Source organism: Lissotriton helveticus, chromosome 9 (assembly GCF_964261635.1).
Source record: "Lissotriton helveticus chromosome 9, aLisHel1.1, whole genome shotgun sequence".
NCBI classification, from domain to species: domain Eukaryota; kingdom Metazoa; phylum Chordata; class Amphibia; order Caudata; family Salamandridae; genus Lissotriton; species Lissotriton helveticus.
This window is the reverse complement of record NC_136070.1, coordinates 928,051,692-928,079,465: the sequence shown is the minus strand read 5'-3', so window position 1 is coordinate 928,079,465 and position 27,774 is coordinate 928,051,692. Positions and strand designations below refer to the sequence as shown.

The 27,774-nt window shown below is 45.1% G+C and overlaps 1 protein-coding gene across 3 annotated transcripts in view; it reads left to right on the top strand.

Moving 5' to 3' along the window:
- Positions 1-5,487, top strand: part of SUPT5H (SPT5 homolog, DSIF elongation factor subunit) — a 387,057-nt gene extending 381,570 nt beyond the window's left edge. For all 3 annotated transcript variants that reach the window (XM_078661137.1, XM_078661136.1, XM_078661135.1), the window contains 3 exons: positions 3,320-3,523; positions 4,236-4,331; positions 5,078-5,487. In XM_078661137.1, coding sequence (XP_078517263.1) covers positions 3,320-3,523; positions 4,236-4,331; positions 5,078-5,218 — 441 coding nt within the window. In that variant the 3' untranslated portion in view covers positions 5,219-5,487. The remainder of the gene's footprint in view (positions 1-3,319; positions 3,524-4,235; positions 4,332-5,077) is intronic.
- Positions 5,488-27,774: the final 22,287 nt, after the last annotated feature.

Genomic DNA, 27,774 nt, shown 5'->3' with positions numbered 1-27,774 from the left:
AGGTGTGCAGAATGTTCAGGCAGACGCACTGAGCAGACTGATTCAGGAAAACCACAAATGGGTCATAAACGACGAAGTACTAGGAGAAGTCTTCGCATGGTGGGGAACTCCAGACTTAGATCTGTTCGCCACCGCAGAAAACAGCAAATGCCGAGACTTCGCCTCCAGGTATTACCAGCCAGGGACGCTGGGGAATGCGTTATGGATCAACTGGTCGAACAGCTTTCTGTACGCTTTTCCACCCATTCCCCTGATTCCGACGGTTCTCATCAAGCTGTCCCAGTCCAGGGCGCGGATGATACTGATTGCCCCGGAATGGCCCAGACAGTGGTGGTTCATGGACCTGCTTCACCGGTCTCTCCTTCCTCACATACGGCTGCCGTGCAGGCTGGACCTTCTCACGAAGTTCGGGGGGCGGATGTTGCACCCCAACCTCTTGTCTTTGAGTTTGGCGGCATGGCTCCTGAGATAGTGCAATATGGCCATCTGAATCTCCCAGAAGATTGCATGGACATACTGAAGGAGGCTAAGCGACCTTCCACTAGAACTTCTTATGCTTACAAGTGGAAGAGGTTTTGCATCTGGTGCAAGTCCAAGAACTATGACTCTACGACATGCAAGGAGGATGTCATCCTTCCATATCTACTACATCTGGCGCAGTCTGGCCTTAATGTCCATTCCATTAAGGTTCATCTGGCTGCTTTGACTGCCTACAGGAAATGCCCTTCACAGACTTCCTTCTTCCAGATCCCTGTGATCAAAGATTTTCTGGAAGGCTTGAAGAAAGAATTCCCTCCTGTCAGGCTTCCCTCGCCTTCATGGGAATTGAATGTGGTGCTGTCCAGATTGATGAAGGAGCCTTTTGAACCTATTTATAAGGCTTCGTTGCAGCACCTGTCCTGGAAGGCGGCGTTCCTCGTGGCCATTACATCGGCCCGCAGGGTGAGTGAAATTCAGGCGTTGTGTTGCCAAGAACCTTATACTGTATTTCATGCTGCTAAGGTTGTTATGCGTACTCACCCTAAATTTCTTCCCAAGGTTATTTCTGATTTTCATGTCAACCAGACTATAACTTTGCCTACGTTTTTTCAGAATCCTTCATCTCCAGCGGAAAGGTCTTTACATTCCCTGGATGTTAGGAGGGTGTTGAAATGTTATCTGGATAAAACCAAAGATATTCGTAGGTCAGACCAATTGTTTATCAATTATGGATCAGTCAGGACGGGTCTTGCTACCTCTAAACAGTCCATCTCGAGGTGGATTGTGTCCTGCATACAATTGTGTTACCAAAAGGCTAATAAGACCTTAGGGGGCAAACCTAAGGCTCATTCCACCAGGGGCAAAGCTGCCCCGACGGCTTTGCTTCGTAATGTTCCCATTGCAGAAATCTGCAAGGCGGCCACTTGGAAGTCGGTCCATACCTTTGCTAAGCATTACTGCCTGGACACTGATGCCAGGGCAGACGCTCAGGTTGGGCAGGCTTCGCTGCGAAATCTGTTCGCACAATAGTGGTGTTATTTCTCGTTTCTCCACCGCCGCTTTGGTGTGGGGATGGGCTTGCCATTCTATTCACTAGATTATGACTATACACAGAGATCCCCTACTACAGAAGGAGTAGTTTCTGTCCTGTAACTCCAGTTCTGTAGTAGGGGTATCTCTGTTATAGTCATAAGCGCCCGCCCTCCTCCCCGGTGGAGAGAGATATTCATGTACGGAATGCTACAGGTCTGGCGTGTTACGCCTTCAAAAAGTACTGAAAGTAAATGGGACCTGCAGTGCATTCTGGGATACTGTGAAGTTCTGGAAGGTTCTCTTAAAGGCACAGTATCCTGTTCTGAGCCACATAATGGCAGCCTATGGGGCTTGTCTGTCCAGGTTCTCCTCTCTATCATTCCAGAGGGTGTTTGCTGTTAAAGCAAGGGAAATCTGTACAGGCTTTGCTGTTTTGTGGATTTTGTGGTGTAATTTCTAGTTGAAGTACTGGACAGTGTAGCTTTTTATAGGCTGCATTATCTGTCTTTAAATTCTCTCTTAAGTGTCTGTGCAGTTATGCATTTTTTCGACACTTTAAGAGATTATTTTTTATTGCTCCGGGGTCCACGCACATGGGCGGGACTATTCACTAGATTATGACTATAACAGAGATACCCCTACTACAGAACTTGAGTTACAGGACAGAAACTACTCCTTCTCATATCTTAGGCATCCATACTACTCCTAAAGTTTTCAGTGTCCAAACAAATGGTAATGCATTTGAGCCAATATCAAGCAGTATTGCAGTACCCAAGTCCCTTTGTAGTGATCTCATAATTTAAAATGAGGGCATTCTCCTGTATCTGTAGCGGGATCCTCGTGTTCAAAGGCTACCGAAAGAAGTCCGGAAGTCTTACATTTTTCGCTTTTAACCCTTATTTGTCCTATATATTTTTTCTATGTGGTTATAGCACTAGGTACTGACTTTAAACTTACTTTTCATTTGATTGGAACTCCTCCAAATTCAGTTGCAATGTCTATGCTTGCCTTTCTAAAGGTGGGTGTCATCTTGAAACATGTTCACCTGATTATATTGAAGTAGGTGTATAAAGCAATCCAATGAACAAATTCACTGTGACTTTAGAACATTCTTTCCTAGTGTTGCAGCTATTACACAACTCATTACACGTTGATCCTCCTTCATACCCTGTGGGGTACCTCTATATTTGGTTGGGTTTCCTTATTAGGGTTATCAAGCAGTGCCATAGTTTAAAGCTGAAAAACTCACTTATAACCGCGATTCTGCCAAGCTGCAAGTTCATCTAATCAGGTATAGTCCTCCAAGAGCCCTTTCCTTTCTAAATACCCTTTTAAACAGAGACTCCAAGCCTTTTGTGTGGGGAAAGCCTGGGTAGGTGCTGTTGGGATTTCTCCATTTCGGCTACCAAGCGCTTTCTCTTCCCATAGGGCCAGTTTTCCCTTCTGTAAAACCTCTAGCTTTACATTTGAGGTAATGTTTTCCCCTACTAGTCCCCCCATGTAAAATGCTCTCTTGTTGCATTCCATTGAACACATGTAATCATTCATGCGGGTGCATTGTTAATTGTGTGCTTCAAATTCTGTTTTTCTGATTGATTGAATCACAAATCTGCATGCAACAACTTGATTCTCTGTTAAGCTGCAAAACACTCAAGATTAACTTGATTTATAAACCAAATAAACATTTGCTAACTATCATTCAGGAGCCTGTGTTGTCGACATGCAAACTTGTAATCCTATTGTCAATTGATGAATCTGTGTCACTTTGAATGGAAAGAGACTCTGAACTGTTCTTATTTCTTTTCAGGCTAGTCCAAGTCCGAGTCCAGTGGGGTACAGTCCCATGACACCAGGTGCCCCGTCACCAGGCGCATATAACCCACACACTCCTGGTTCATCCATTGAGCAAAGCACCAGCGAGTGGGTCACCACTGACATTCAGGTCAAAGTTCGAGACACCTATGTGGACAACCAAGTGGTTGGGCAGTGTGGCGTAATTCGCAGTGTGACAGTAAGTGATTATTCTGGAAAGAGACACTTCCCCAGCCAAAGGGATCTCTTGGCAAAGTGTGAGGGCATGTCACTGTTTGCCTGGACTAATGTGCCCACCTATAGACAATATTGGCTCTTAATTTGTGTAAGGTAAAGATACCCCCAGACTGGTATTTAATAAGTCAGAAGGAATATGAGATTGTTCGATAGCCGCTTGAGTACAGTGCCAGAAGATGCTTCAAATAGATGTTAATCAAATCCTAACTGTTTCCCACAGTTTCAAAATGAAAAGGACTGCATATAATAACTAAGAGTTATGTGCTCAAGGATAATAGGTGCAGTTCTCTACATTAGAGAGGGTTCTGGGCATAAGGCATTAATAAATCTTGGCATTGGAGAATTATATGCGCAAAGCAAGCAACAGTAGATCTGCGTATGCGGGTAGTGCGTAGCATGTGTATGATGGAGTAAGTTTTGGTGTACAGAAAGAGTGCGCAGAGTAAAAAGGGAAGAGGCCATTGCTAATAGACCTGAAAAAAGGATTCACCTGAATCTGTTCTTTTCTCAGCGGCTGATTCCTGAGAACTTGATGGTCTTGTTTCTCAATGTTAGAGCACACTCCTTATCCGTGGATTCTGATAAATTCTAATGTGGCATTTTATAGATTTTGTCGAAATTTAATCTGATTCTGGGTCTGGGTTTCAGGTGATTGACGGACTTTTTCTCTCTAGGGCGGATTGTGCTCTGTTTTCCTGCAGGATGGTGAGAAGGTAGTAAGTATTTCTGGAGAGCACCTGGAACCCGTTACTCCAACCAAGAACAATAAGGTAGGAACTATTACCTTCTCTCCTCATTAAGACCTTTTGTACTGCTTTTACTATGTAACCAGTAAACCATGGATGTTGGCATTGTGGTCTGTTATAAGTTTTTGATACTGGTCGATATTCCGTTTCATGTGATTTCAAAGGTGCCATATTCTTTGGGTCTAATGTGTGTTGTAATGAAATACACAACTTAAGTTTCAGTTTCTCTGTCATGAATATGTGATGTTAGATGAATGCTGCATTGATATCCTCTACCTTCACAATATAATGCTGTAGTCCGGGCTCCGCTTTGGGGAAGCCATGTCTGTCTTGATTTCTGTGATTTGGTAGATGATTTGCTTTGTTGAGCCCTGGTGACCTGAAAGAGTATGATGTTTCAGATGAGGCACAAAATGTGACTTGGTGTCTATACTGTTGTGAATGTGTAATATCACATAACCCTACTAGTTCATGTGATTCCTACTAAGAGGCACATATTTGTAATATGCCTCTGCTTATGATGTAACATAATATGCAAACCTTTTGTTTACTACATAACATAGCCATACATAGAGCAGTGCATCAGGACCACGCGTCTGTTGCCAGTAGTGATGTCATAGATGATGCATTTATGCAAGTTACCTCTTTGGCATGCCTTTTTTTTGGTAATCACCCCCCTTCCTTCTTCCTCTGACATCTGCATTGAGCAATTCTCATTTGAAGTGGTGATTTTCCTTCCTTTTTTTGATTCTGGCTTTTTGGTTTTGCAGGTGAAAGTAATTCTGGGAGAGGACAGAGAAGCTACAGGGGTACTCCTGAGTATTGACGGAGAAGACGGAATCGTCCGAATGGAACTGGACGAACAGCTTAAAATCCTCAACCTGAGATTCTTGGGCAAATTGGAAGCATAGGAAGATTACATTTTAATCCTTAGACACTCTCTTCGGACTCCTGTACAGATAGATGTCTTATGTTCTGTTTTCTGAACCAGATATGTAAACCTTTTTGTTTGTTTGTCACTCCTGCACTTGTGATTGGCCAGCGAAGACCATGATGCATTTCCTTTTGCTTCATAATGAAGACCGAGTGTAAGACTTCACGCACCTCCATGGGTGACCTCTGAGAAGAGCAGGCCCTCCGCTGTGTAGCTGTTGTTTCAATAAAAGCATCTTGAATGCAATCAATCTTTTCTTGGCCCTTTCCTGAAAGAGAGCCTATTGACCTGTATCATGTACCATGAAGCAGCAATGCCGGATCAGTGGCAGCCTTCGTAAAAAGGTTTTCCAAACATGCAAGAAGGCCCAGGATTACCAAAAGACGAGGTAAGTCAGTTGCTGTGCGGACCACCAACTGGAAGCATGAAGATTGCTGCTGGGTGCAGCTAATACAACCCTATTTGGTTGGGCACAGTCTCCAAAATATGCCTTCATCTGTGCTGCTGTAAGTTCCCTCACTGTCCCTGCACTTCAGACTCCTAATGTATGCAGCTTGCCAGTTGTACTGTACTGATTTAGTTTTCCGATTGGTTCAGTCTGTGTAAGAGGCAAGGATCGTGTTAATCTGGACTGGGTTATTGTTTAGTTGATTGATTAACCTATGTCATCTCAAGTCAATATGGCACGTAAGGATTTTATTTTGTCCGTCAAACTCTGTAAATCATTAATTAAACCTACCCGTTTATAAAGAGGAGTATCTCTGGATTCAAACACTAAAATCTGAACACTACTTCAGTGCACAAGGTTACAAGGACAGTGGTTTGTGACAACTTAAGGCACGAAATTACAGTGAATCCCATTTTGAGGTTGGGCAGAAAATGCAATGGTCAATTCCATAAAGACAAAGTTTGACTTTTTTGTTGGAAAATTGATTCCTCTCAGTTTTAGAGCTGCACATAGCAATGCTCTAGAGGCCATATCTCCAAACCTAACCAGTGGTTGCAAAAACCCCGCTTGTCGGCTAAAATGTGGCAGCGAGCCTCCCTACTCTTAAGTCTCTCTCCTTAATTTGGCCACAGCAATATTTTACATGATATTCTTAAAAACTCTTGTTCTCGAATTCAGGTGACTTGGGGTTTCGAACTTTTTTGTATATACTTCTACTAACACCTAGCTCTCAGATATGTGTACTGACCTTTCCGAACTGAGGTGCAACATTAAATTAATAGTAGTGAAAAGTTCACTTTTCAATTGAATGGATAGAAATAAATATTTTGTTAAGTATAGTGATCAAGTTCAGCAAAGCCCTTCGCAAAATATAGTCATTAGGTCCCTTGAGCTCTGTGGTACTTTCGAAATTTGTGGCTCTCTAAATGACCAGTGTATCTGATTTTTCTGATGCCACTACTGTTCCTTACAGATGTTGAGCCCCAGGGGGTTCTGGGTTTATTTCTATGTGGGTCAAGTGGCACAGTATTAATCAAGGAAACAATTAAGCCATCATGTTTTGCCAGAAAGCTTTCTCGTGCTGCCCGATATGATCAGACCCACAATTCGTTAATTGTGCAGGTTAGCCCCCCCTTCTTCTCAACCAAAATAACCACACCCTCTGCCTGCATCCTGCCAGTTAGTACTTCTAGAATCTATTGAACCGTTTTGTTATCCAGAGCTCTTGTATTCCCCCTCCATAAGAGGTTAACGGTAGTAAGCATGACAGCAAGCAACTTCTGATCGGGGATATAATGCCATGCAGGTAGACCTTGCCTAGGTGAAAAGTGCAGAAATTCAAAAAAAAGGTTCAGGGCTTATTACCAAAAGCCCTATTGCTGAAGCCATTAATTTGCTGAAAAGGGAAATTGCCACAAGTCAATTAAGTGGACTATTTTTAGGGTCGTGTGGAAAACAGGTTATTGGACAATAACTGGTAGATCTACTGTTGCTTAGCACTATTGACCCAGGACCACAAAACTATTGTACTCGAAATGAATGAATATATTTTGTTGTAGAGTTAATAAAAATTAATTTGCAACAGGTGCTGCTTTAGGCCACATGCTGTACACACTCCTGCCATATTTTGCTGGGCTTGGACTTAGGCAATTTGTTTTACTTATGAAGATGTTTTAGGCTTTGAGGTGTCTCGTGATACCTCCACTAAAACCCACATTGCACCAGGACACAGGCTCTACCTCATATTGCATTTGTTCTGCCATCAGCTTTAGACCTGTTTGGATTACTCTTTACCTTTGGGCACTGAAAAAAAACTTTGATGCTGGAGGACCCGAACACTTTGTCATCAAGATATCGAAGATACAGAGTTTTCTGATGGATACTTAAAACAGCTGATTCCTTACCTTTAGAACACTCCCCAGGCATTCAACTGGATCCGGCAATTCTTTTGTGCACCACTATGTGGTGCCATGCTGCTCCATGTGGCCCTGTACTACCCTGGAAATGACAGAGTGGAACCGCAGAGAAGCGCCACCCCTGCACGCTGACATCCGTTTATTTCTTAACTTGCCTTGTGACGTGGATCGGGCTCTGCTGCCACATTTTTCATGCACTAGGGAACTATGTTCCCATCAAGATAGGCCTTATGCCGAATTATGATTGCAAAAAAACGATATTGGTCACATACCCTTAGGAAGTGTTTCTTTGGCATATGGGCTCAGGGCACGAAGTTGTGCAATAAGTGTTCGTTATATAGCAATCTGGGACCGGCTGGCAAAGCTGTATGTCTCCTAGCATCAGAAGAAGTCGTAACCATTGCTTAGAACCCAGGTCAGGTCATGGGCGCAGGCCTGTTCTCACTTTTGGGGCTGCTCTCACGAAAAGTTCACCTTGTGATCAAAGTCCTCCTGTAAGTCACACAAGTCAAAGTTAAAAAGGAAATGCAAGTGGGACGAGTCCTCATCCCGCCACTCTGTGTCCAAGGAGAAGGTACAAGGGTGTTACGGTGTCAATCAGTGCTCTCTAGGGTCCAAGAGTATGGAACCGATATCCCTAGCAATGCACTCTGAGTTTCCTCGGTTGTTAGCAAAGCCACAGCAAATAGAGCCCTTCAGAGAGGCCATGCTGCAAATTTTCAGCACTTTTCAAGCTCTTTCTGGCAATGCCTTTTTGGGCTCAAAGGATCTACAGGGCTTCTAGTCAGGTTCCCACTGGCGGGGCCTACCTGAGAGCCAACAAACTCAGTGGACTCCATTCCGGAGTCCACTACCAACTCTGGCACAGAAGCCTATTCTAGTGTCTACACCTTTGACTGGGCTGCTACTCTTCGAAACCAGTGGCGACGGTGCCAGAAGGAGACTGTATTCTGGTCCTGAGGTTGGACCACAAACAGAATTCCGCTCAATTTCGACCAATGTTTGGCTACGAAATGACTAAAACATAATCGTTTTTCACTGCTCTGCCGGACTGTAAGTCCAAGGGCATTAGGACCTTTGGCAAGTGCATGCAATTATCGGCCAGCCTTTCCCTTTGCTCATTCAGTACAAGCTGACAGCTTGGCTGCTATTCCAAGGTTCTTTGGGACCCTGTGGCCCAGGTCTTACATGTTGTCGCAGAAGACATCAGACCTTCTCTTACACAGGCCATTTGAGACTGTTTCAATTCCCATAAGTTGCCGAATCCACACTACTGACTGTCTCAGTAGAGTAATAGGAGCCAATGTCCCCCACAAATGTGTCTGGATGAGGTCTTATGGACTTATCTCTAGATGTCCAGTCCTACTTAATGTATACCATTGACATCAGCCAATTAAAAACTGGCCCAGCAGGAATTCCCTGCTATTTTGGGTTTGAGCCTGTGGATCCAACAGACAACATGGAAAGCAGGGAAAGCGAGTAGCCCAGGGCCATTCCCTTTAACCTACTGCTGACACAAAAGTACTTTTGTATGCCCTTCCAGACACACAGCCAGCCCTGTTGGCGCAGGATTTGGCATTTTCTCCCAGGGAGGCAAGCATTCACGTCAGACAAGCGTTTCCTGCAAATTGTCTGTTGGGGCTACGCCCTCCTGTGAAAACCACTGCACCGAGGAAACCAGATAAATCAGTGGCCAGATTTCTCTCGGCCCCGTGGTTTACTCCTTCTATGGGGAAAATGCGCCAGGATTGCAAGATAGCAGAAAGAAGGTGGCGGCGCAAGTACGACCCGGATGACAAATCCAAATATCGGGAGTTAATTAAGAGCTACCGTAAGCTCATTCTTGAGGGTAAAAAAGTCTTCCTGGAGCGCAGAATTGAAGAGCCGGAAAATAGGAGTAAAGAGCTCTTTAGGATTGTAAAGGAGTTTACTTCCCCTCTTGTAAGCACTCCCCTCCATTCTCATTCTGAGGCCTGGATCAGCCAGCTGGGGGACTTTTTTACTAACAAGATTAAGTCCATTCAAGACTCCTTCCCTGATGCCGAACGCAGTTCTTCTGCTAGCCATCCGGCCAGTCTCTGCTCGTTACCTGAGGATAGGAGTATTGTCCTTGCGGACTTTCCTTCCCTATCAGTAACTTCTTCCCTCAACCTTCTTTCCCGACTCCAATCTGGCTCGCCGCTGGATCCGTGCCCAGCGAAATGTCTAGGCAAGATTGCGCCTGCACTGAACAGTCTGCTTAATCCGCTGCTTAATCTTTCCTTGACTACGGGCGAAGTCCCGCCGGCCTGGAAGCATGCGCTGATCTTGCCGCTACTCAAAAAGCCCACTCTGGATCCTTTTGTCCATGCTAACTACAGGCCAATCTCCCTTCTCCCTGCTCTGGCTAAGGTGATCGACAAACATGTACAGCTCTCTATTTCCAACTTCATAGAGAGCAATAACATCTTACATGACTCCCAATCGGGCTTCCGTGCTAATTATAGCACGGAGACAGCTTTGCTCGAGATCACCGATGCCATCAGGGAGACGCTCGATCTGGGGGGGAAGGCAATTCTGGTTATGCTGGACCTGTCGGCGGCGTTTGACACCGTCCCGCACGCCGGTCTCCTTTCTAGACTCTGGGAGATCGGTTTTCGCGGGACGGTGTGGAACTGGTTTAAATCCTTTCTGACCGGCCGTCGACAAGTGGTCTGGGCACCTCTGTTATCCGCGGAAATCCCGCCGCTCGAGGTGGGGGTCCCTCAGGGGTCTATCCTGAGCCCCACCCTTTTTAATATCTATATGGCCCCTCTGGCGGCGGTTGCGGAGTCCTTCGGTGCCCGGATCATATCCTATGCTGATGACACCCAGCTCTTTTTTTCTTTTAAAAAGGGAGAGGCTTTTGATGGCGGCCTGATCCGGGAGAGCTTGGGAGCGGTTTTCGACTGGTTCAGTCGGCATAGTCTTAAATGCAACTCCGACAAGTCGGAGCTGCTTTCTTTTGGATGTCAGCCGGATTCCAACTGGAGGACTTGGTGGCCCCAGGACATGTCTCCGCCTGAAGTGACCTCTGTGAAGGCAAAAAATCTTGGGGTGCAATGTGACGACAGCCTTTCGTTTGGACCCCAGATCATTGGTCTATCTGGGAAATGTTTCGGCATTTTGAAAATGCTCCGGAAATTTCTTCCCTTGCTGTCTCTTCAGCATAAAAAAATCATTGTGCAGTCTCTGATTGGCTCGCGTTTAGACTATGCGAATGCCCTGTATATCGGGCTGCCTAAATATCTGCTGGCCCGGTTGCAGATTGTGCAGAATTCGGCTGCAAGAGCCATTTCTGGTCTCCCTCGCAGGGCCAAAGCCTCTGAACTCTTAAGGAGACTGCACTGGCTGCCCATTGCCAAAAGAATCACCTTTAAGGTGCTGACCCTGGCATTTAAGGCCCTCCACTCTATTGGCCCAAAGTATTTGAAGAAGCGCCTGGCTTTCTATGTCCCGAGGAGGTCGCTTCGGTCGGCCTTGCTGGCCAAAGCCGTCGTCCCCTCAATTAAACTTGCCCGGATCGGAGGGCGTTCCTTCCGATATCTGGTCCCGCGCTGATGGAATGAGCTGCCTGTTTCTTTAAGAAAGTTAAACAGTCTCCTTGCTTTTAGAAAGGAGCTGAAAACTTGGCTCTTCTCAGTATGATTTGTAGGTGGGACCGCCGTGAGCTGCTGTGTTGTGTTTCTTTTTCCGCATGTCTCTTTGCCAAAGCGCCGGGACACCCCTTGGGGTAGCCGTGCGCTATAAAAGAGCCCTAAACATAACATAACATAACCTTCCACCACCCTGAATATAGCTGATATAGGACCATCTGTCCTACTTGCAGCAGGGAGAACAGGCCCTTCTGGCCAAAGGAACCCTAGAGAGAGTACTGGCATCAGAAGTGGGTGCTGGCTGTTACTCCTTAAACACTCTGGTCCGGAGGAGGAAAAATGCCTTCATCCTAATTTAGACCTTCATCTCAGTGCCTTTCTGCGCAAGGATAAACTTAATATGCACACCCTGGCCCAAGTCTTGTCTAACCTTGACTGGAAAACTGGATGATAGTGTTTCCCCTTAAGAACCTTTTTTCCCTTCTTCCTCGTCCTGCAGGCACTATCTGCATTTCAAAGTGGGACAAGTGCATTTTCAGTTCGCAGTGTTCCACTTTGGCCTCACCAGTGTCCCTTGGTGTTAATGAAAGTGAAGGTAGTGGTTGCAGTGCATCTTCAGAGGTCAGGGGGTCCCAATCATCCTCTTACATCTGGCTGCTGAAGGCTGGCTCGTCCCAGGCAGTCTACGGCAAATCTAACAATGTTGGGATTCACTATCAATCTGCCAAAGTTGCACCTGACTCCTTCGCAGACACACCTGTTCATCTGAGCTATTCTAAACACTGTGCAATTTCATCTCAGTTGAACTCCCTACCACCCCAGGAGTGGTGTATCTAGTACAATCGGGATATGATCCCAATGTTTTTTGCCTTTGTCCTGGCTCTTGTGAGGATGACTCTGAGGCTGCTGGGGCTACTTGCCTCTTGAATCCTGCTGGTGAAGCATGCCAGTTATCATACGCAGGCTCTACAGTGAGATCTGAAGTCCCATTGGGCACATCATTAGAGGGTCTTATACAATCATGTCCACATTTTGAAGGACCCTGCAAAAGACCTGCAGTGGTGGCTGCTGGACAGATGTATCAGTTCTGTGCTGCGGAAGCCATCTAGGAGTGGTGGAGGTCACATGTGTCTAGTCTGTCAGAGGCCTGGCACCAAATCAAGTTGCTGCAGCTGTGGGCTATCTGTTGAAAGCCTTCCTGTCTTCCATCAAGGAAAGGCTAGTGCAGGTGCTCATCCCCATGTGGTACTGCAAAAAACAGAGCATGGTCGTGGACGCTGTGTCAGGAGGCACTGCACCTCTGTGAGTGGCTAGATCACCACAGGATTTTCCTGGTGGCGCACTACCTGGCAGCCTTTTATTTCTATTTGAGTTTTTATATCAAACAAGGCGCATGTTACATGGCATATCGTGGCTCAATATCAGGCAGTCTGGTTGCACAGGCATATTAATTACAGCTAGATATCCATCAGGGGTCAGTGATTCCATCTTTAAGACCTCCTTTAAGAAGGCCTTCATACCTGGTGGAATCTTTGAAAGCCACGGTGGACAAACTCCGCTGCTGATGCCCAGCAGATCACGGATGGCTGCTACACTCGGAGATGGCGCAGGTTATCATCTGCAAATATGGAGAACCTTGGTTAGATCTTTAAGCCACCAACGAGAACGTGCAATATCAGGATTTTTACATGTTTGAGTTTACATCTCCCTCACTGAGATGCATTCAACCTAGAGTGGAAAGCAGGACTCCTATAATACCTTTCTGCTGCTACTTCACATACCCCAAGTTTTGAAGTAGACCAGGACCAAGTTAACCTAGTGGCACCAGATTGGACAAGGCAAGTGTCGTACCTGGAACTTCTGGGCTAAGCATGCATTCTCTGATCAGGCTGCCGCTTTACAAGGACAATGTCCTGCACCCAACCCCGTGCAATCTTCATATTCATGCTTGGATATTAAGCAGTAATAGTTTACTACATTTGACGGCCCTCCCAAAGTTGTTGCTGCCATCCTGGCAGCCAGGTGTCCCTCCATGAAGTCAGTATGCGCCTGCCGTTGGGACAAGTTTGTGATTTGATCCGGGACTCAGTAGATTACCACTTCAAGCCAAACTCTGTAGTGTTTTTTTTGTCTTGTCCCTAGCCCAGCAAGGACTAGCTTGGGGCACAGTATTATAATTTGTTTGCTTTTTGAGGTTGCTGGATCAGCTCTTTTTATTTAAATCACCTGTTGCTAAACTTATTTGAAAGGTTTGCAGCATGTTTACAATTACACCTTCATCATGCTTCATTAAGGCCTGAACTTAGTCCGCAGATTCCCAATGTGTACTCCCTTTGATCCGCTGCACAGCTGTCTATTACAGCTTCTTGTCCTAAAGACAGTTTTCCTCAGCGCCATGAAATCAGCAAGGTGTGTGAGTGAAATACAAGCTCTCACTGTCAACCTGCCATACACAACATTGGAGGCAGACACTTTGGTGATGAGGACCTGAGCCTCCTTTCTCCTAAAACAGGTCCCTCCTTTTCTAGTCAAGCGAAACATCCTCCTTCTGCCATTCTTCGCTCCATCTCACCCCTCTAAGAAGGAGGAGCAGAACTCCATCGGCTGAATCCCAAATGAGCTCTCAGTTTCTACATTGATCATACCATGGAACATCGGAAGAACTATAAGCTCTTTGTTGGATTTTCTGGAGCGAAAAAGGACAGCGCAGTGCAAGAAAGGACCATTTCGCAATGATTTGTTCTCCACTTCAAAATCTGCTACGCACTGGCTAAGAAAAAGTCCCCAAAGCTTGTGGGTTGATTTCACCAGCGCCAAGGCTGCTACAACTGTGTTGGCATTGGAGTGCCTGTTCAGGACTTTTGCCATGTTGCTACATGGGCTTCACTCCACATGTTCATGAAGCACTACTGTCTGGACAGCAAGGTCCGACAAGACGCCACATTGCCCTCTCGGTCCTGCAAGGCTCTTTAGTCTGAATCAGTTAACAGACCTACCACCTAGGAGATACTGCTTTGCTATGTATTCAAAAGGTGAGGCGTCAGTTGTTAGAAGTAGCCATCAGAAGAACAAGTTAATTACCTTCAGTAACTCTTTCTGGTTGATACTCGATCTAACAACAGATCCCTCTCTAAACTCTTCAACCTCCCTGCTCTGTAAAATTGACTCTTTCATCTAAAAAGGTCTCAAGTCAAGAGATCTGCACACTGGTCAGGACCTATCTGCTGTTGAGCCCTGCGTGTGGTGACGCATACAGCCTAAAAAGAAACTGCTATCTGCACACCTGGGTGGTGGTTAAATGCTGTCCTCATGCCATTTCCAGAGGGGAACTGCAGCGCGGAGCTGCACGGTGCCATCTACGGGTGTGCAGGGGTTACTGTTTGAAAATGTCCGGATTCAGTCTGGTGCCTGGGAAATATTCAGAAGGTGAGGAATCTGTTAGAGTATCCAATCAAAAGAACTTTGCTGAAGGTAAGTAACTTGTTCTTCTACACAGAGTTGCAAAAGGCCAGTGTGCTCGATACATCCCCTGATACAGGGTTGGACTCGCCACTTGAACCACCTACTGGAGAGAGCGTTCATTTGTGATATTGGTTTTTAAGGTCAGCTAAAGTCCTGGATTTACAGTTGCCTGCTGCTGAAAGTATGACTAATGTTCCCTCAGAAATTCTACAACCATGGCCTCCCTCATCTGAGCCCTTGTTTCACTTCAATGAGATCTTCATGGATACTTTTATGGGCATGAGGTCTCACCCATGTTCCTGCCCAGCAGTGAATGGGGAGGTGGCCTGGCATCACAGGCCAGCCCCATGGCAACCCTGATTGCCTCACTAAGAACCCTATTCCAGACAGGTTAGTGGTTCAGCAATCTACCAGTAAGTTTAACACAAATTCTTTCCCTAAGGCTCAACTGGATAGAGTTCAAGCGGTTAAGGCTTTTGGCAAACAAATGTTCTCTTCGGCCTACAAGGTGCTGAAACATTTTGTTTACTCAGCAGTTATATGCAAACCCTATGACACATAGCCAGTGGGATCTTGCATGCAGTCCCAGAATACCTTAGGCCCTCTCTGGCCCAAACAATAAATGATGGACAAGAGACCGCCAAAGTTGCTATTCATGCTGGCCTAGACACCACTAGGCTGTTTGAAGAGGGAAGCTAGTACCCGTGTTGTGCTGCACCGTCATTCATGGATTTTTGTCCATGGGATTCTCGGGAAACCTACAGGCTTCTCTAATGGATCTGCCCTTTGATGGCTCACGCCTCTTTAGTGTGCTGCCTGACTGGTATCATTCCGCCTGTCACCAGAGACATGTTTCTGACACCCTGCAGGTAAGAACCCATGCTCTCCGAGTCCAGAAACAATGCTTGCTCCGGAGGAAGGTGTTCACACCTCCTCCAGCAGGATGGCTAGTGACCCTGCATACCAAGGCCAGGGACTTCATTGCCCCTGCCACCTTAGATATGTGACCCGGCTTCCCCCAGACCTGGGAGATTCCACCCTCTCCACTGAGGCCAATTTGATACCAGGGCAGGAGGGAGATCATGTATGCAAGGAGGTGTGGTGCACTACCAGGCCAGTAACACCCCCTAAGTTGGGTTTCCTCATGTAGCGCATAAAAGAAGGATTCCACATCTTGATTTTGGTGGAATTAGGATCTCTGGGTCAGTGACATGCCCACTCCTCACGAGAAGTTGTCATAGAAGGGGCATAGGGGCATAAGGAGCCCATTGGCTACTACCCTTCACTCCCCTTGATGCCCCTAAATTCAGTATTTAGGTGGCCCAAATGGTTTTACTGTAACATAATTGTCACATGTCCGAACTGCATGCTCTGTTCAGCCTTAATATAGTACCTTTTTTCCAGACCTAAGCAGCATTTCTGCCAAAGGTTGTGACTCCTCTTCATGTTGACCAGTCCATCACTCTTCCGACATTCTTTACTCTGCCTCACCCCTAAAATGAGAAGGACAGATTCCATCATATGGATCCCAAAAAGAGCTTTGATTTATACATCAACTGTACCAAGGACCATCGGGTGGGCAATCAACCGTTTGTGGGGTTCTCTGGGGGAAAGAAAGTTATAGCAGTACAGAAAAAGATCAAAATAAGGTGGATCATCCTCTGTATTAAAATCTGTTACCCATTGACTTGGGAACATCCTTCAAAGGGCTCTGAGAGTTCATTTGACCAGAGTTGAGGCTGCTGCTACTGCATTGTCATTTAGACATCTGTCCGGCCACAACTTAGGTGTTAATTCACACATTTAGGAAGCACTACTGCTATTATAGTTGGGTCCAGCAGGAGGGTTACTGCCTGTTTGATCCTGCAGTATTTTTTTATTTGAGGCAGTTCACAGATCCCCCACCTGGGAAGTACTGCTTCAGTATCTGTTCACAAGGTGAGGAACATGCAGTAAGATGTAGCCATCAGAAGAACAAGTAGCCTAAGTTCGGTAACGCTCTTTCTGGTGATACTCTAAATAATTGTAGATTCATCACTGCCCTCCCATCTGTGGAATGGGCTCTTTTTCTCTCTATAATAAGGTCCCATTCTAGCAATCTCCACAATGTTCCATCTGTTCAAATATTAGTCTCCACGTCCGATGGCACGGACATAATCAAGAAAGGCAGGAGCCATGTTTATATGCAGCTGCAATGTAGCTGTCGGGGCAGGAAGCCACACAGTGGCTTCTGCTGTTGTGCAGAAGCCGTTATGACAAACATCTCTGCATCGAGTCAGGTGCTTGGGGGTGCTTGCAAGATGAGGAATCTACAGTTACAGTAGCCACCAAAAAGAGCATTACCAGTGGTAAATAACTTGTTTTTTGGGTCAGGATTCTATCCCTTCTGGTTTTTACAAATACACGTTTTACTAAAAGCCTAGCACATTTCCTGCTATTAATGTTTATTTATTTTGCTACAAGAACTGTATCTCCTCCCTCTTGGAATTAAACTAATATCACTATATTTTAGAAAAATACATTGTGTTTCATATAAGTGAATTTCTCCTCTACATTGTGACTCCTAAGATGTGTAGGAAAATATTGGCTAGTAGGATTTCACCTTGGATTGAAGGATGGGCTGATCCTATGCAGCGTGGATTTGTTCTATCCCAGGATGTGACCAATCGCACAAATTTGGCCACATCAATCCTTGGTGTTGCTATGGTTACTGGAAAGCCAACAGCAATGATAATGCTAAGTACCAAGAAGCCTTTTGATAGGGACTCTTTGCCCTTTCTGTGGCAAGTTTTGGATCATTTCAGTTGTGACTCATTATGTCCTGTGAGGCTGTGGAACCTGCTTCTATTAAATATCAAAAGCGGCAAAACACTGCTTGGTTTCAGAAAGCTACTAAAGACATGGCTCTTTTCAAACTAAAATATACCATCTTCGGCAATTCCTCCGCAAAGCGCCTGGACTCCCCCCGGCAATTGTGTGCTATATAAATTCCACAATCAAATCAAATCCACAGAATTCTGCTCCTCAATGGAGGATTAATGGCTCAGGTTAGATGTGTGAGAATCCTTTCCGCAAGATCTGCGATTTCTGAGGGAACACGTCAAGGGTGCCCCCCAGGTCTCCTAAGCTCTTTGCCTTGCATTTCAAAATATACTTTAAACATCTAATGATGAACGCAGACATTCCAATTTTGAGAGTCAACAGAACAGATATGAAGTTAGCTGCTTATGCAGATGATAATGCTATTTTTCTTTCTTACCACCAATCCGACTTCAGCTCTTCTTGGCATCAAATGGGAAGTGGGTAGATTTGGAGAACTCTTAAGGATATTTTTTGAACAGGGACAAGACTCAATTCTTGCATAATGATAAATTTCCTTGTTCGGATTCCCGCTATGTCACGAAGGCTACATATTTAGTAGTGAAACTGTAATTTCAAATTTGAGATGTATAAAAACGTAATTAAGACTCCCTACTGACTGTTACTGTAGCTTCCTTTAAAAACAGGAATAGGCTCTTATAGGTGTCATCAGAAGATGTAAAATGAAATAGTGCCCATATTTATATTTAGAGCCTTATCTTTGATCATATCCTCTGTTTTCTTGTAGGAAATTGGCTCACCTTTTTAAAAATGTGTATGGCAGCATAACAAACCTCGCAGGGCTATTCAATATCTTCAGCTTCCCCTTTCTCAGGGAGGATGGGCTCTGCCTTGTTGCAGATTTTATTATTGGGTTGCTTTCTCATCTAGGTTCTTAATTACTTGCCATTAAAGTGATTTGGACACTACTATTGGCTTTTCATGACTACCTTTAATTATCTATTTTTTTTACGCTTTACACTTCAAACGGATAAGATTTAAGTTGCTTGCTGGTTATACTCATTAATGGTTTGCAATGACACAACATTTAGATATACCTAACCTTTATAAATATGTGCCTCTCTGGAATAAACTCTATACTTCCAAGAATGTTCAAATAATGCCTTTTTTTTTTTTATTTACTATCTGGCTCCACACGTCCGCATGCGGGTCAGCTATTTAATGGACCAATATTCCAATCATTCAGCTCACTCATGCTCAACACTCAGTTCCATGGAGAGGTTTTCCTTTTAACAATATTTACAAATGTGACTTTATTACAAACGCTTCAGGGCCAAGGTTAAACTTTGAATTATTTCCATATATTAATGTCCTGGGTATTAAAACATGTAAAGAGCCTATTGGTCAGACATACAAAATATTTCTAGAGCAAATACCAGATGATATGCTCCATCTAGCAAATAGATGGGAAGACGAAAAGAGGGCTATTAGCAACTATGAGATTATTATTAAAAGTTTTATATTAGAACATAAGGTACTCAACCTATCACACCGTTATACGATGCTACAGGTTGTGTATTACACACCCAAAAGACTTAATTCTTGAGGCTTTCGGCAGGACTTTTAAGGCTTGTTGGATACTTGTATTTCAGGAACTGAGCAGATTAGTTAATTTTCCACTTCAGATACCTACACCGTTAATACTGCTTGGGTTTTATGCATACTTACCTATGTAATAGGAAGGCATTACTTTGTCTGCAATAGTTACAGCTAGCATTTTCATTGTGAGACTTTGGCTTGATGATAATCTACCCAGAGCATACAGTTGGTGGTGTGATCTCTGTGGCTTAGAAATGGCCATCATTATTAAAAAAATACATACGTGAAATAATTCTGTTATCTCATGGGTACCCATACTTACGCCTTAAATACACTTGAGAATAACTTTAATCTTTTAGAGGCTTGCTTGATAAATCATTTACATATCTATATATTTAATCCTGTAGAAATTAACTGCTTGTTGCTACGATTTGTCTATTTGTTATAAAAGTATTATTGTGCATCATCTTTGCTTTAAAAAAACAGCTGAAAAAGCTTTAAAAGAAACAAAAGCTAGTTAAAAAACAAAATATGTTAGTCATAGCTAGGCAGAGAAGCATGTCGACAACAATAGAGCGTATCTGCATTTATCAAACAAGTTAAAACCCTACCGTTCTCGTGAATTGAAGATTGTTTACCTAACCAAATCTTGTACAATATTTCCATGCAACGGAACTTTTCCCAAATTGTTTTTAACAGCAACGTTCAGGAATTTCCCAAATCTGCTGTACGTTGTTGGATAACCCTCAAAAACCGGTCCATACACTCTGTAGTTCAGATGCCTCGTAGTGTAAAAGATGTGTAAAGAAGGCTAATAGGATTGGTTCGGATACAAGAACAACCGCTCAAAACATGGGAAGTATCTGTGCACTGAAAGTTGCAAAGCCTGCAGCAGCAAAGTGTTAGACTGTTGCTCTGTGGTCACTTGAGTGGTCCTGGAAAATGATGGTAATAAAATGTCACAGGCCAAGGAGTAACTAGCCAGGTCTCTTGGAGGCATGTTGGACAGCTGGTTCTTACAAATCATTCAAAGGAGCTAAGTCTAGCCCCGTTTTGTCCCATCAGATTTAATGTCAATGGACCATTCTGCAATCTTGTCGATAAAAGTCGACCTTCTGATGGCCAAAGGTGCCATCAAGTGGGTGGCAGATTTAAAAATAGGGTTCACATTACTTGTTCATGGTGAAGAAAGGCAGGGGTTTCAGGACTGTATAGACTTCCGTCCACTGATTGCCTCTCTGTGGAAATGCCAATTCAATATACTTAAATGCTCCCAGATTCTTTCTGCTCTGCCCACAGGAGATTGGACAGTGTCCCTTGACTAACAGGATGCCTATTTTCAGATACCCATCATGCAGTCCCAGAGGCATTATCTGCAGTTCATGATGGGAATGGAATAACTCCAATTCGGTATGCTCCCCTTCAGCCTTATCGGAGCCCCCAAGGTGTTCACGAAAGTGAAGTCGGTGGTTGCTGGCCACTTCTATAGTTTGGGGAATACATGTTTTCTCAAACGTCAACAAATGGCTTGAATTTAGTGTTGACCTTTTGAGCCAATGCATAGATGCTCACCGTGATTACGGATACTCAAAATAGTCTTCCTAATTGCCATCAGCTCTGCATGCCGCATTAGTAAACTCTTGGGGCAGCAATCCTACACTCCCTTGTTTCATGACAAGTTAATGCTGGGGACCCGGGTAGCTGCCTTGCCCAATGTTGTGAGACCTTTCCGTGTTAGCCAATCGATCAATCTGCCATTTTTTGCTCCAGTTTATCTTCCAAAGAATGAGGAGAGGCTACATCAATTCAACCCTAAAAGTGTGTGGAGCTTATAAATTGACCACACAAGGGACTACTGTGTAGATGACCAGCTCTTTGTAGGATTTCTGAAGTAACGTTTAAGCTTTTCTGTGCAAGGGTGGCACTTATAAGCAGCTAAGCTCGGTCACTTGCAGGGGGACAGAGTCACCGTGAAGTCACATGGTGCTACCTATCAAAGCACAGTAACATTGCTGAGAAGTTTCCAGTCTGGAGCCTCGTGATATTCTTAAGGTGAGAAATGTGTGGTTAGATAAGAGATTCCACCAGAAATAGGGTTACCAAAGGTAAATAACTTGTTATTTGCAGCACGAATTAATGATATTTTGCAGTTGAACCATTTGAGGTAAAGATGGGTTGGAGTTATTTTGCAGAGCGAGTGAGTGATCTTTTGGGGTGCTGTTAGTAAAACGTTAAAGTGCAGGTGAGAGATATTTTAGGTGAGTGATATTTTTCGGTTGGGTGATATTTTACGGACAATGAAGTGATATTATGCAGGCAGGTGAGTGGCCTTTTGAGGTATAGATAGTGGAATTGCTAGTTTGCTTGGGTGCATCACAGTCAGTGATATTTCTGCATGCATATTTTGGAATGAGGTGATATTGATGTATGGGTGTGATATATATGTATGCAGGTGAAAACTAGGGAATCTGGTGATATTGGGGTACTGATGTGTAACTTTGGGTTGCAGAGGAGAGATTCCCGTGTGCCGAATATAACTATAGGGCTGAAGATAAGTGTTATTTTGGAGTGTGGGTAAGGTACATCTTGTTGTGCATGTGATATTTTGTCGAAACACAAATTACATTGGCTCAGACTTTTTCAAACATTTTACCAATCACCTAGGCCAAGCCCCAGTCTACCATTTTGCTCACTATGCTTCTGTAGAAAGTAACCGCTATTTATAAATAAATAAATATGCAAATCAGACTAGGCCCTTCACCAGTAGGAAGAGTTCAGTCAGACAAGTTCGTAACTAGATTGGAGCACAAGCAATCTTATGTTTTGGTCTTATTCAGCCCTTCTCAGTGAGGTGCAGCTTGATTCCTGTGCCACAGAGAACTTGGGACCCATATCTAGGCATACCCATTGCACTTAAGGAATCACACTGACTCACAAAGGTGATAGTTGAAATACTTGCAAAAGGCTCAGTCACTGGCAAACGCTGAGACAGCATTTCCCACCGCTGCTTTTTTACCCACTGTGCCACATCAGAATTGGAGCAACCATACGTAAGAGATATTTTGGGCCTTGGGTGAGTTACCTGTTTGAATGTCGGAAACTGATTGATCGTGGATGGCATATGGGGCAATCATCTGATTTTTAAAAAAAATGTTGCAGTTCAAGTGATATTTGTGATGCAAATTAGTAATTTTGAATGCAGCTACGTCACTAAGAGCCTGAGGTGAGTTTGAGAGTTATTTTAGTGTGAAGTGAGTGGTATGTTGCAGTAATGCATAATCCTGTGCCATACACTAGTAATATTTCAATATTTGCTTGGGAGAACGAGATATTGAGGGTGTGATTCAGACCTATTTCAGGGGATGCGTGATATTTGGAGGTGAACATAACAGTCGCATAAGGAGCTGGTAAATGATACATCTGGACAGGTGAGAGTAAATATTTTCGAGTGCAGGTGATCTTTGAGGCTGGGTTGAGCTTGAAACATCCTTTACAATGCAGGGTTAACTATGCAGTGCAGTTAACGCATGGATTTACCACACATGCATTTTCTTAGTACTTTTACCACGCATACACTTCCCACGCATAAGTCTAGTTTAGGTAAGTATATATGTGTGTGTGTGATGTGTGTATATATATATATATATATATGTGTGTGTATATATATATATATATTTTTTTTAAGGGTTTATGGGGTGGGCGGGGGTATAGGGTGCTAAGGGTATTTTTAGGGTTTGGGGTGGGTAGGGGTATAGGGTGGTAAGGGTATTTTTAGGGTTTAGGGCAGAGAAAAGGTATTGGGTGGGGAGGGTATTTTTAGGGTTTATGGGTGGGTAAAAATATTGGTTGTGAGGATATTTTTAGGGTTTAGGGATGAGTAAGGGTATTGGGTTGTTTAAGGTGTTTTAAGGTCTAGGGTGGGTAAGAGTTGGGTGGAAAGGATATTTTTAGGGTTCAAGGCAGGGGTGGGTAAGGGATGCGGTGGTATGGGTATTTTGGGGTTTTAGGTGTAAGGGTATAGGGTGGAAGAAGTATGTTAGAGTTTGGGGGAGGGTAGGGGAATAGGGTAGTAGAGGTAAGTGATAAGGGTACGTTTGCGGGGTTTGTCCCCAATAAAAATAAAAAATAAAAATTTGAAAATGGCAGGTTTGGGGGCTCTCCCCTCCCCCCCAAAAGTATTTTTTAAATAATATATATATTCACTAAAAAAAACAAAGGTTACGGAGATGTTATTGTTAGGTTCAGATTTTACCCACATAAACACGAGAAACTATACCTCATGCCCTAAGGTAACTATAATTTGTGCCCCCCGCCATGCAGTTTTCTCATCAATACCTCTAGGCTACCAGCACACCCTATCAGGACCGCTCCCTCGCTACTAGCCCCCTGCCGGCCAGATCCTACCTCTCTTAGGGACATTGATAACCTTCACCGCAGAGCCACAGAATTAACCCTGGGCATCCACAAGTCCATTCTGGACCTAAGGCACCTTCTTCACATCACCGAACTCTCCTTCTCCAATCTCTGGCTCTCGCAGAACATGACCCACATCCCCACCACAAAGCCCCTCCTTCACCCTCAACCTCTTTCCCTCAGACACCTGCGCCCCCGCAAGCAACCCTGCCACCTCTCGGAGGAGGACATTCTTGCTCTCCTCCATACCTACAATCCCACCTCTGGCACGCCTAATCCGTCCGAACTCTCGTAGGAAGAAGTGGCCGACCTCAGTGGTTACGACTCAGCCTTGACCACCCCATCCACCCCATGTCCCTCAGACCTGAGGGAAGTACTCCCTATCGAGACGGTTGAATCTAACCCAAGCAGATCTGCTACCCGCCGCACCAGAGGAACCTTGATAGAGTTCCCATTTCTGCTTCTACCCTTGACACTCACTCCGGCCCATCCCTAGTCGGCCTCCTAATAAATTGCCGGTCAGCTGTAAAACATGCATCTGATGTCGCCGACCTCATCCTGAGACACAAATCGGACCTAGCAATTTTGACTGAATCATGGCTCAAGGAATCCTCATCGCCATACCTAGACCACCTTGTCCCACCCAACTATAACATCGTACGGATGGACAGGCACTCAAAGAAACAAGCATTTTTCAATGCAATAGGTCTCGCAGCATTAAAGTTTGAGTTATTGGCATTGTGTATGACAATGCGTTGCATAACATTTTTAGCAAACTTTGAATTGGTGAGCAGTGAGAGTGTGTGCAAGAGTATGCTGTTGCTCATAGCTGTTATTATTCACACAGCTCTGATGATGCACCTCATGCACGGGGCTGACACAGTTATTATTCACACGGCTCTGATGATGCACCTCAGGCACGGGCTCACAGCTGTTATTCACACAGCTCTGATTATGCACCTCACACACGGGGCTGAGGCAGTTAGTATTCACACAGCTCTGATGATGCACCTCAGGCACGGGCTCACAGCTGTTATTATTCACACAGCTCTGATGATGCACCTGAGCATGGGGCTGACGCAGGTATTATTCACACAGCTCTGATGATGCACCTCAGAACTGGGCTGACGCAGTTATTATTCACACAGCTCTGATGAGGCACCTCAGCACGGGGCTGCCTGCAGTTATTATTCACACAACTCTGATGATGCACTTCAGGCACGGGGCTCACAGCTGTTATTATTCACACAGCTCTTATGATGCACCTCAGGCACGGTGATGACGCAGTTATTATTCACACAGCTCTGATGATGCACCTCAGCACGGGGCTTACAGCTGTTATTATTCACACAGCTCTGATGATGCACCTCAGGCACGGGGCTGACAGTTATTATTCACACAGCTCTGATGATGCACCTCAGCACGGGGCTCACAGCTGTTATTATTCACACAGCTCTGATGATGCACCTCAGGCACGGGGCTGACACAGTTATTATTCACACAGCTCTGATGATGCACCTCAGGCACGGGGCTCACAGCTGTTATTGTTCACACAGCTCTGATGATGCACCTCACACACGGGCTCACAGCTGTTATTATTCACACAGCTCTGATGATGCACCTCACGCACTGGGCTGAGAGTTATTATTCATTCAGCTCTGATGATGCACCTCAGGCACGGGCTCACAGCTGTTATTATTCACACAGCTCTGATGATGCACCTCACGCACGGGGCTGACGCAGTTATTATTCACACAGCTCTGATGATGCACCTCAGGCACGGGCTCACAGCTGTTATCATTCACACAGCTCTGATGATGCACCTCAGGCACGGGCTCACAGCTGTTATTATTCACACAGCTCTGATTATGCACCTCACGCACGGGGCTGACGCAGTTATTATTCACACAGCTCTGATGATGCACCTCAGGCACGGGCTCACAGCTGTTATTATTCACACAGCTCTGATGATGCACCTCCCGCACGGGGCTGACGCAGTTATTCACACAGCTCTGATGATGCACCTCCGGCACGGGCTCTCAGCTGTTATTATTCACACAGCTCTGATGATGCACCTCAGGCACGGGCTCACAGCTGTTATTATTCACACAGCTCTGATGATGCACCTCACGCACGGGGCTGACGCAGTTATTCACACAGTTCTGATGATGCACCTCAGGCACGGGCTCACAGCTGTTATCATTCACACAGCTCTGATGATGCACCTCACGCACGGGGCTGACGCAGTTATTATTCACACAGCTCTGATGATGCACCTCAGACACGGGCTCACAGTTGTCAAATTTGAAGGTAAATGAACTACAGTGTAGAATTCGGAGGTCTCAATCGAGAAATCGTCCCCACCGTAAAAGCTATGAAGACATGGAATTTCAAAATGCAGTTGTTAAAATGAGTTAAAACATTAGAACGCGGTTCGATGGAGGAAATTTCTAAACGAGGAAAGGTGTTGAATAATTCAGAAAAACAGAAAAAAAGTAGAATACGTTTTTAACCAGAACTTCAAGTTCCTTACTGGTAAATGAAAATAATTAACTTTAATTTAATGTATTTTATCAAATTTAATTTATGTGGACAAAGAATTGCGTTAGTACGATGCAGATGGCCAAGCCACGTGCCGTCATCCGTTTCCACTGGTCTCTGGTCATCTACAACCTACTTTTCGACTACAAACCATAGAAGATTTACCCCCAGCTGCCACCCACTCACTGCCCCTTCCTTCATTCCCCGATAAATGTTAACTACACAACAAGCACTGCACCATTCAACCACCTGACCCAACTCCCCTAACCTGTATCTCTGACATCAACATACCTGCCATCTCACACCGCGACGCACACCTGGTTACATTAACCACCATGTCTTGAGCCTGCAGTGGCCACCTGTCAAATACTTACAGGATCCCTCCGCAAGTTCAGCTTCATGTCCGGCATCCGTAGCTATTCTTCAAACGGACGTTATTGGTCCATAATTTTTAACACTTCCGGGTCGCATAATAACCAATACTACGGCTGAACATATACTGGGCGTCATCTACGAGTGGAAAGTACTGGTAACGTGTTAGTTGATCTACGATTGGAGTATTGGGAGGCACCCCAGCCAATCCTAGCGCGCTATAAAAAATTCCAAAAGTGTTGATTGGTTGTGGAGGCCGCATGTGCCTCTGATCGAGCCAACCTCTTACAGTCAGTAGGTGCCGCCCATCTTTGAGAACAAGTCTAAGAGAAGGCTTTAGTTGCGTCTGCTTCACCTCAAGTAAGATAGACCCTGTTTACTGTTAAGTTATTACCGACTGCTGTACTGGATGGGAAGGATGAGGGATGGCGGAAGGGGTCAGAAGACCGGGGGTTTTACTGTCTGCTGTACTGGATAGGAAGGATGAGGGATGGTGGAAGCGGTCAGAAGAGCGGGGAAGGGAAGCAGAGCCCCAGGTGACCAGTGTGAACAGGGATATGACGCTATCATGGGCACGATTGGAGAGGAGGAGATGTGGCGTACCCGTTGAGCTGCCGACAGTAAAAATTTGTGCTTGTGTGTGTGTGTGCGCGCGTGTGTGTATGTGTGCGGCGGCGGGGGTGTCTCTGTATGTGTGTCTCTGTGTGTGCGCATGCGTGCAGGGGAAGGTTTGGCTGTGTGTGTTTGTGCTTCCCCGGAGACAGGAGATGGCCACAGCGTGCGCGTTCTCGTGCGCGCGGCCCGCTCCGATCCCATGCGCATGGCCAGCTTTTGTCTCCTGGGAAGCTGAGCCGCTGACAATAGGTCTCTGGCGAGACCGCGCTTTCGCGCGGTTAACGCCACGAGACCTAAAAAGGGGGTGGCATTGCTCTGACAGTTGGTACTCCGGGCGTCCCTCCGAGCTGTAGGAGTACCGACGATCTGAGCGGTGCTCTACCTACCTGAGCCTCAGCCAGGTGAGGCGGTGTACCATCCTCCTATCTAATAGTATCCTGGAGGATTTGTATGCACCTAGCACGTCCAGGTGAAATGATTGTAACATTTATTCTTTTCACTTTTTATTAATGCAGTAGCGATGTTCGGTCCTGATGAAAGCAGCGGACACCTTGTTGGGTCCACACACTGCTGAAACATGTCGACCTACATAATCTAGATAGTAGCTATTTGTTTAACCTACTATGTTCCCACACTGGTTTTAACTATTGGAAGTCCGAGAGGCATCCATTAAATTTCTTTTCCTCTCAACTCTTCAATTTTGCATAGTTCACCACGCTCACACACTCACCTT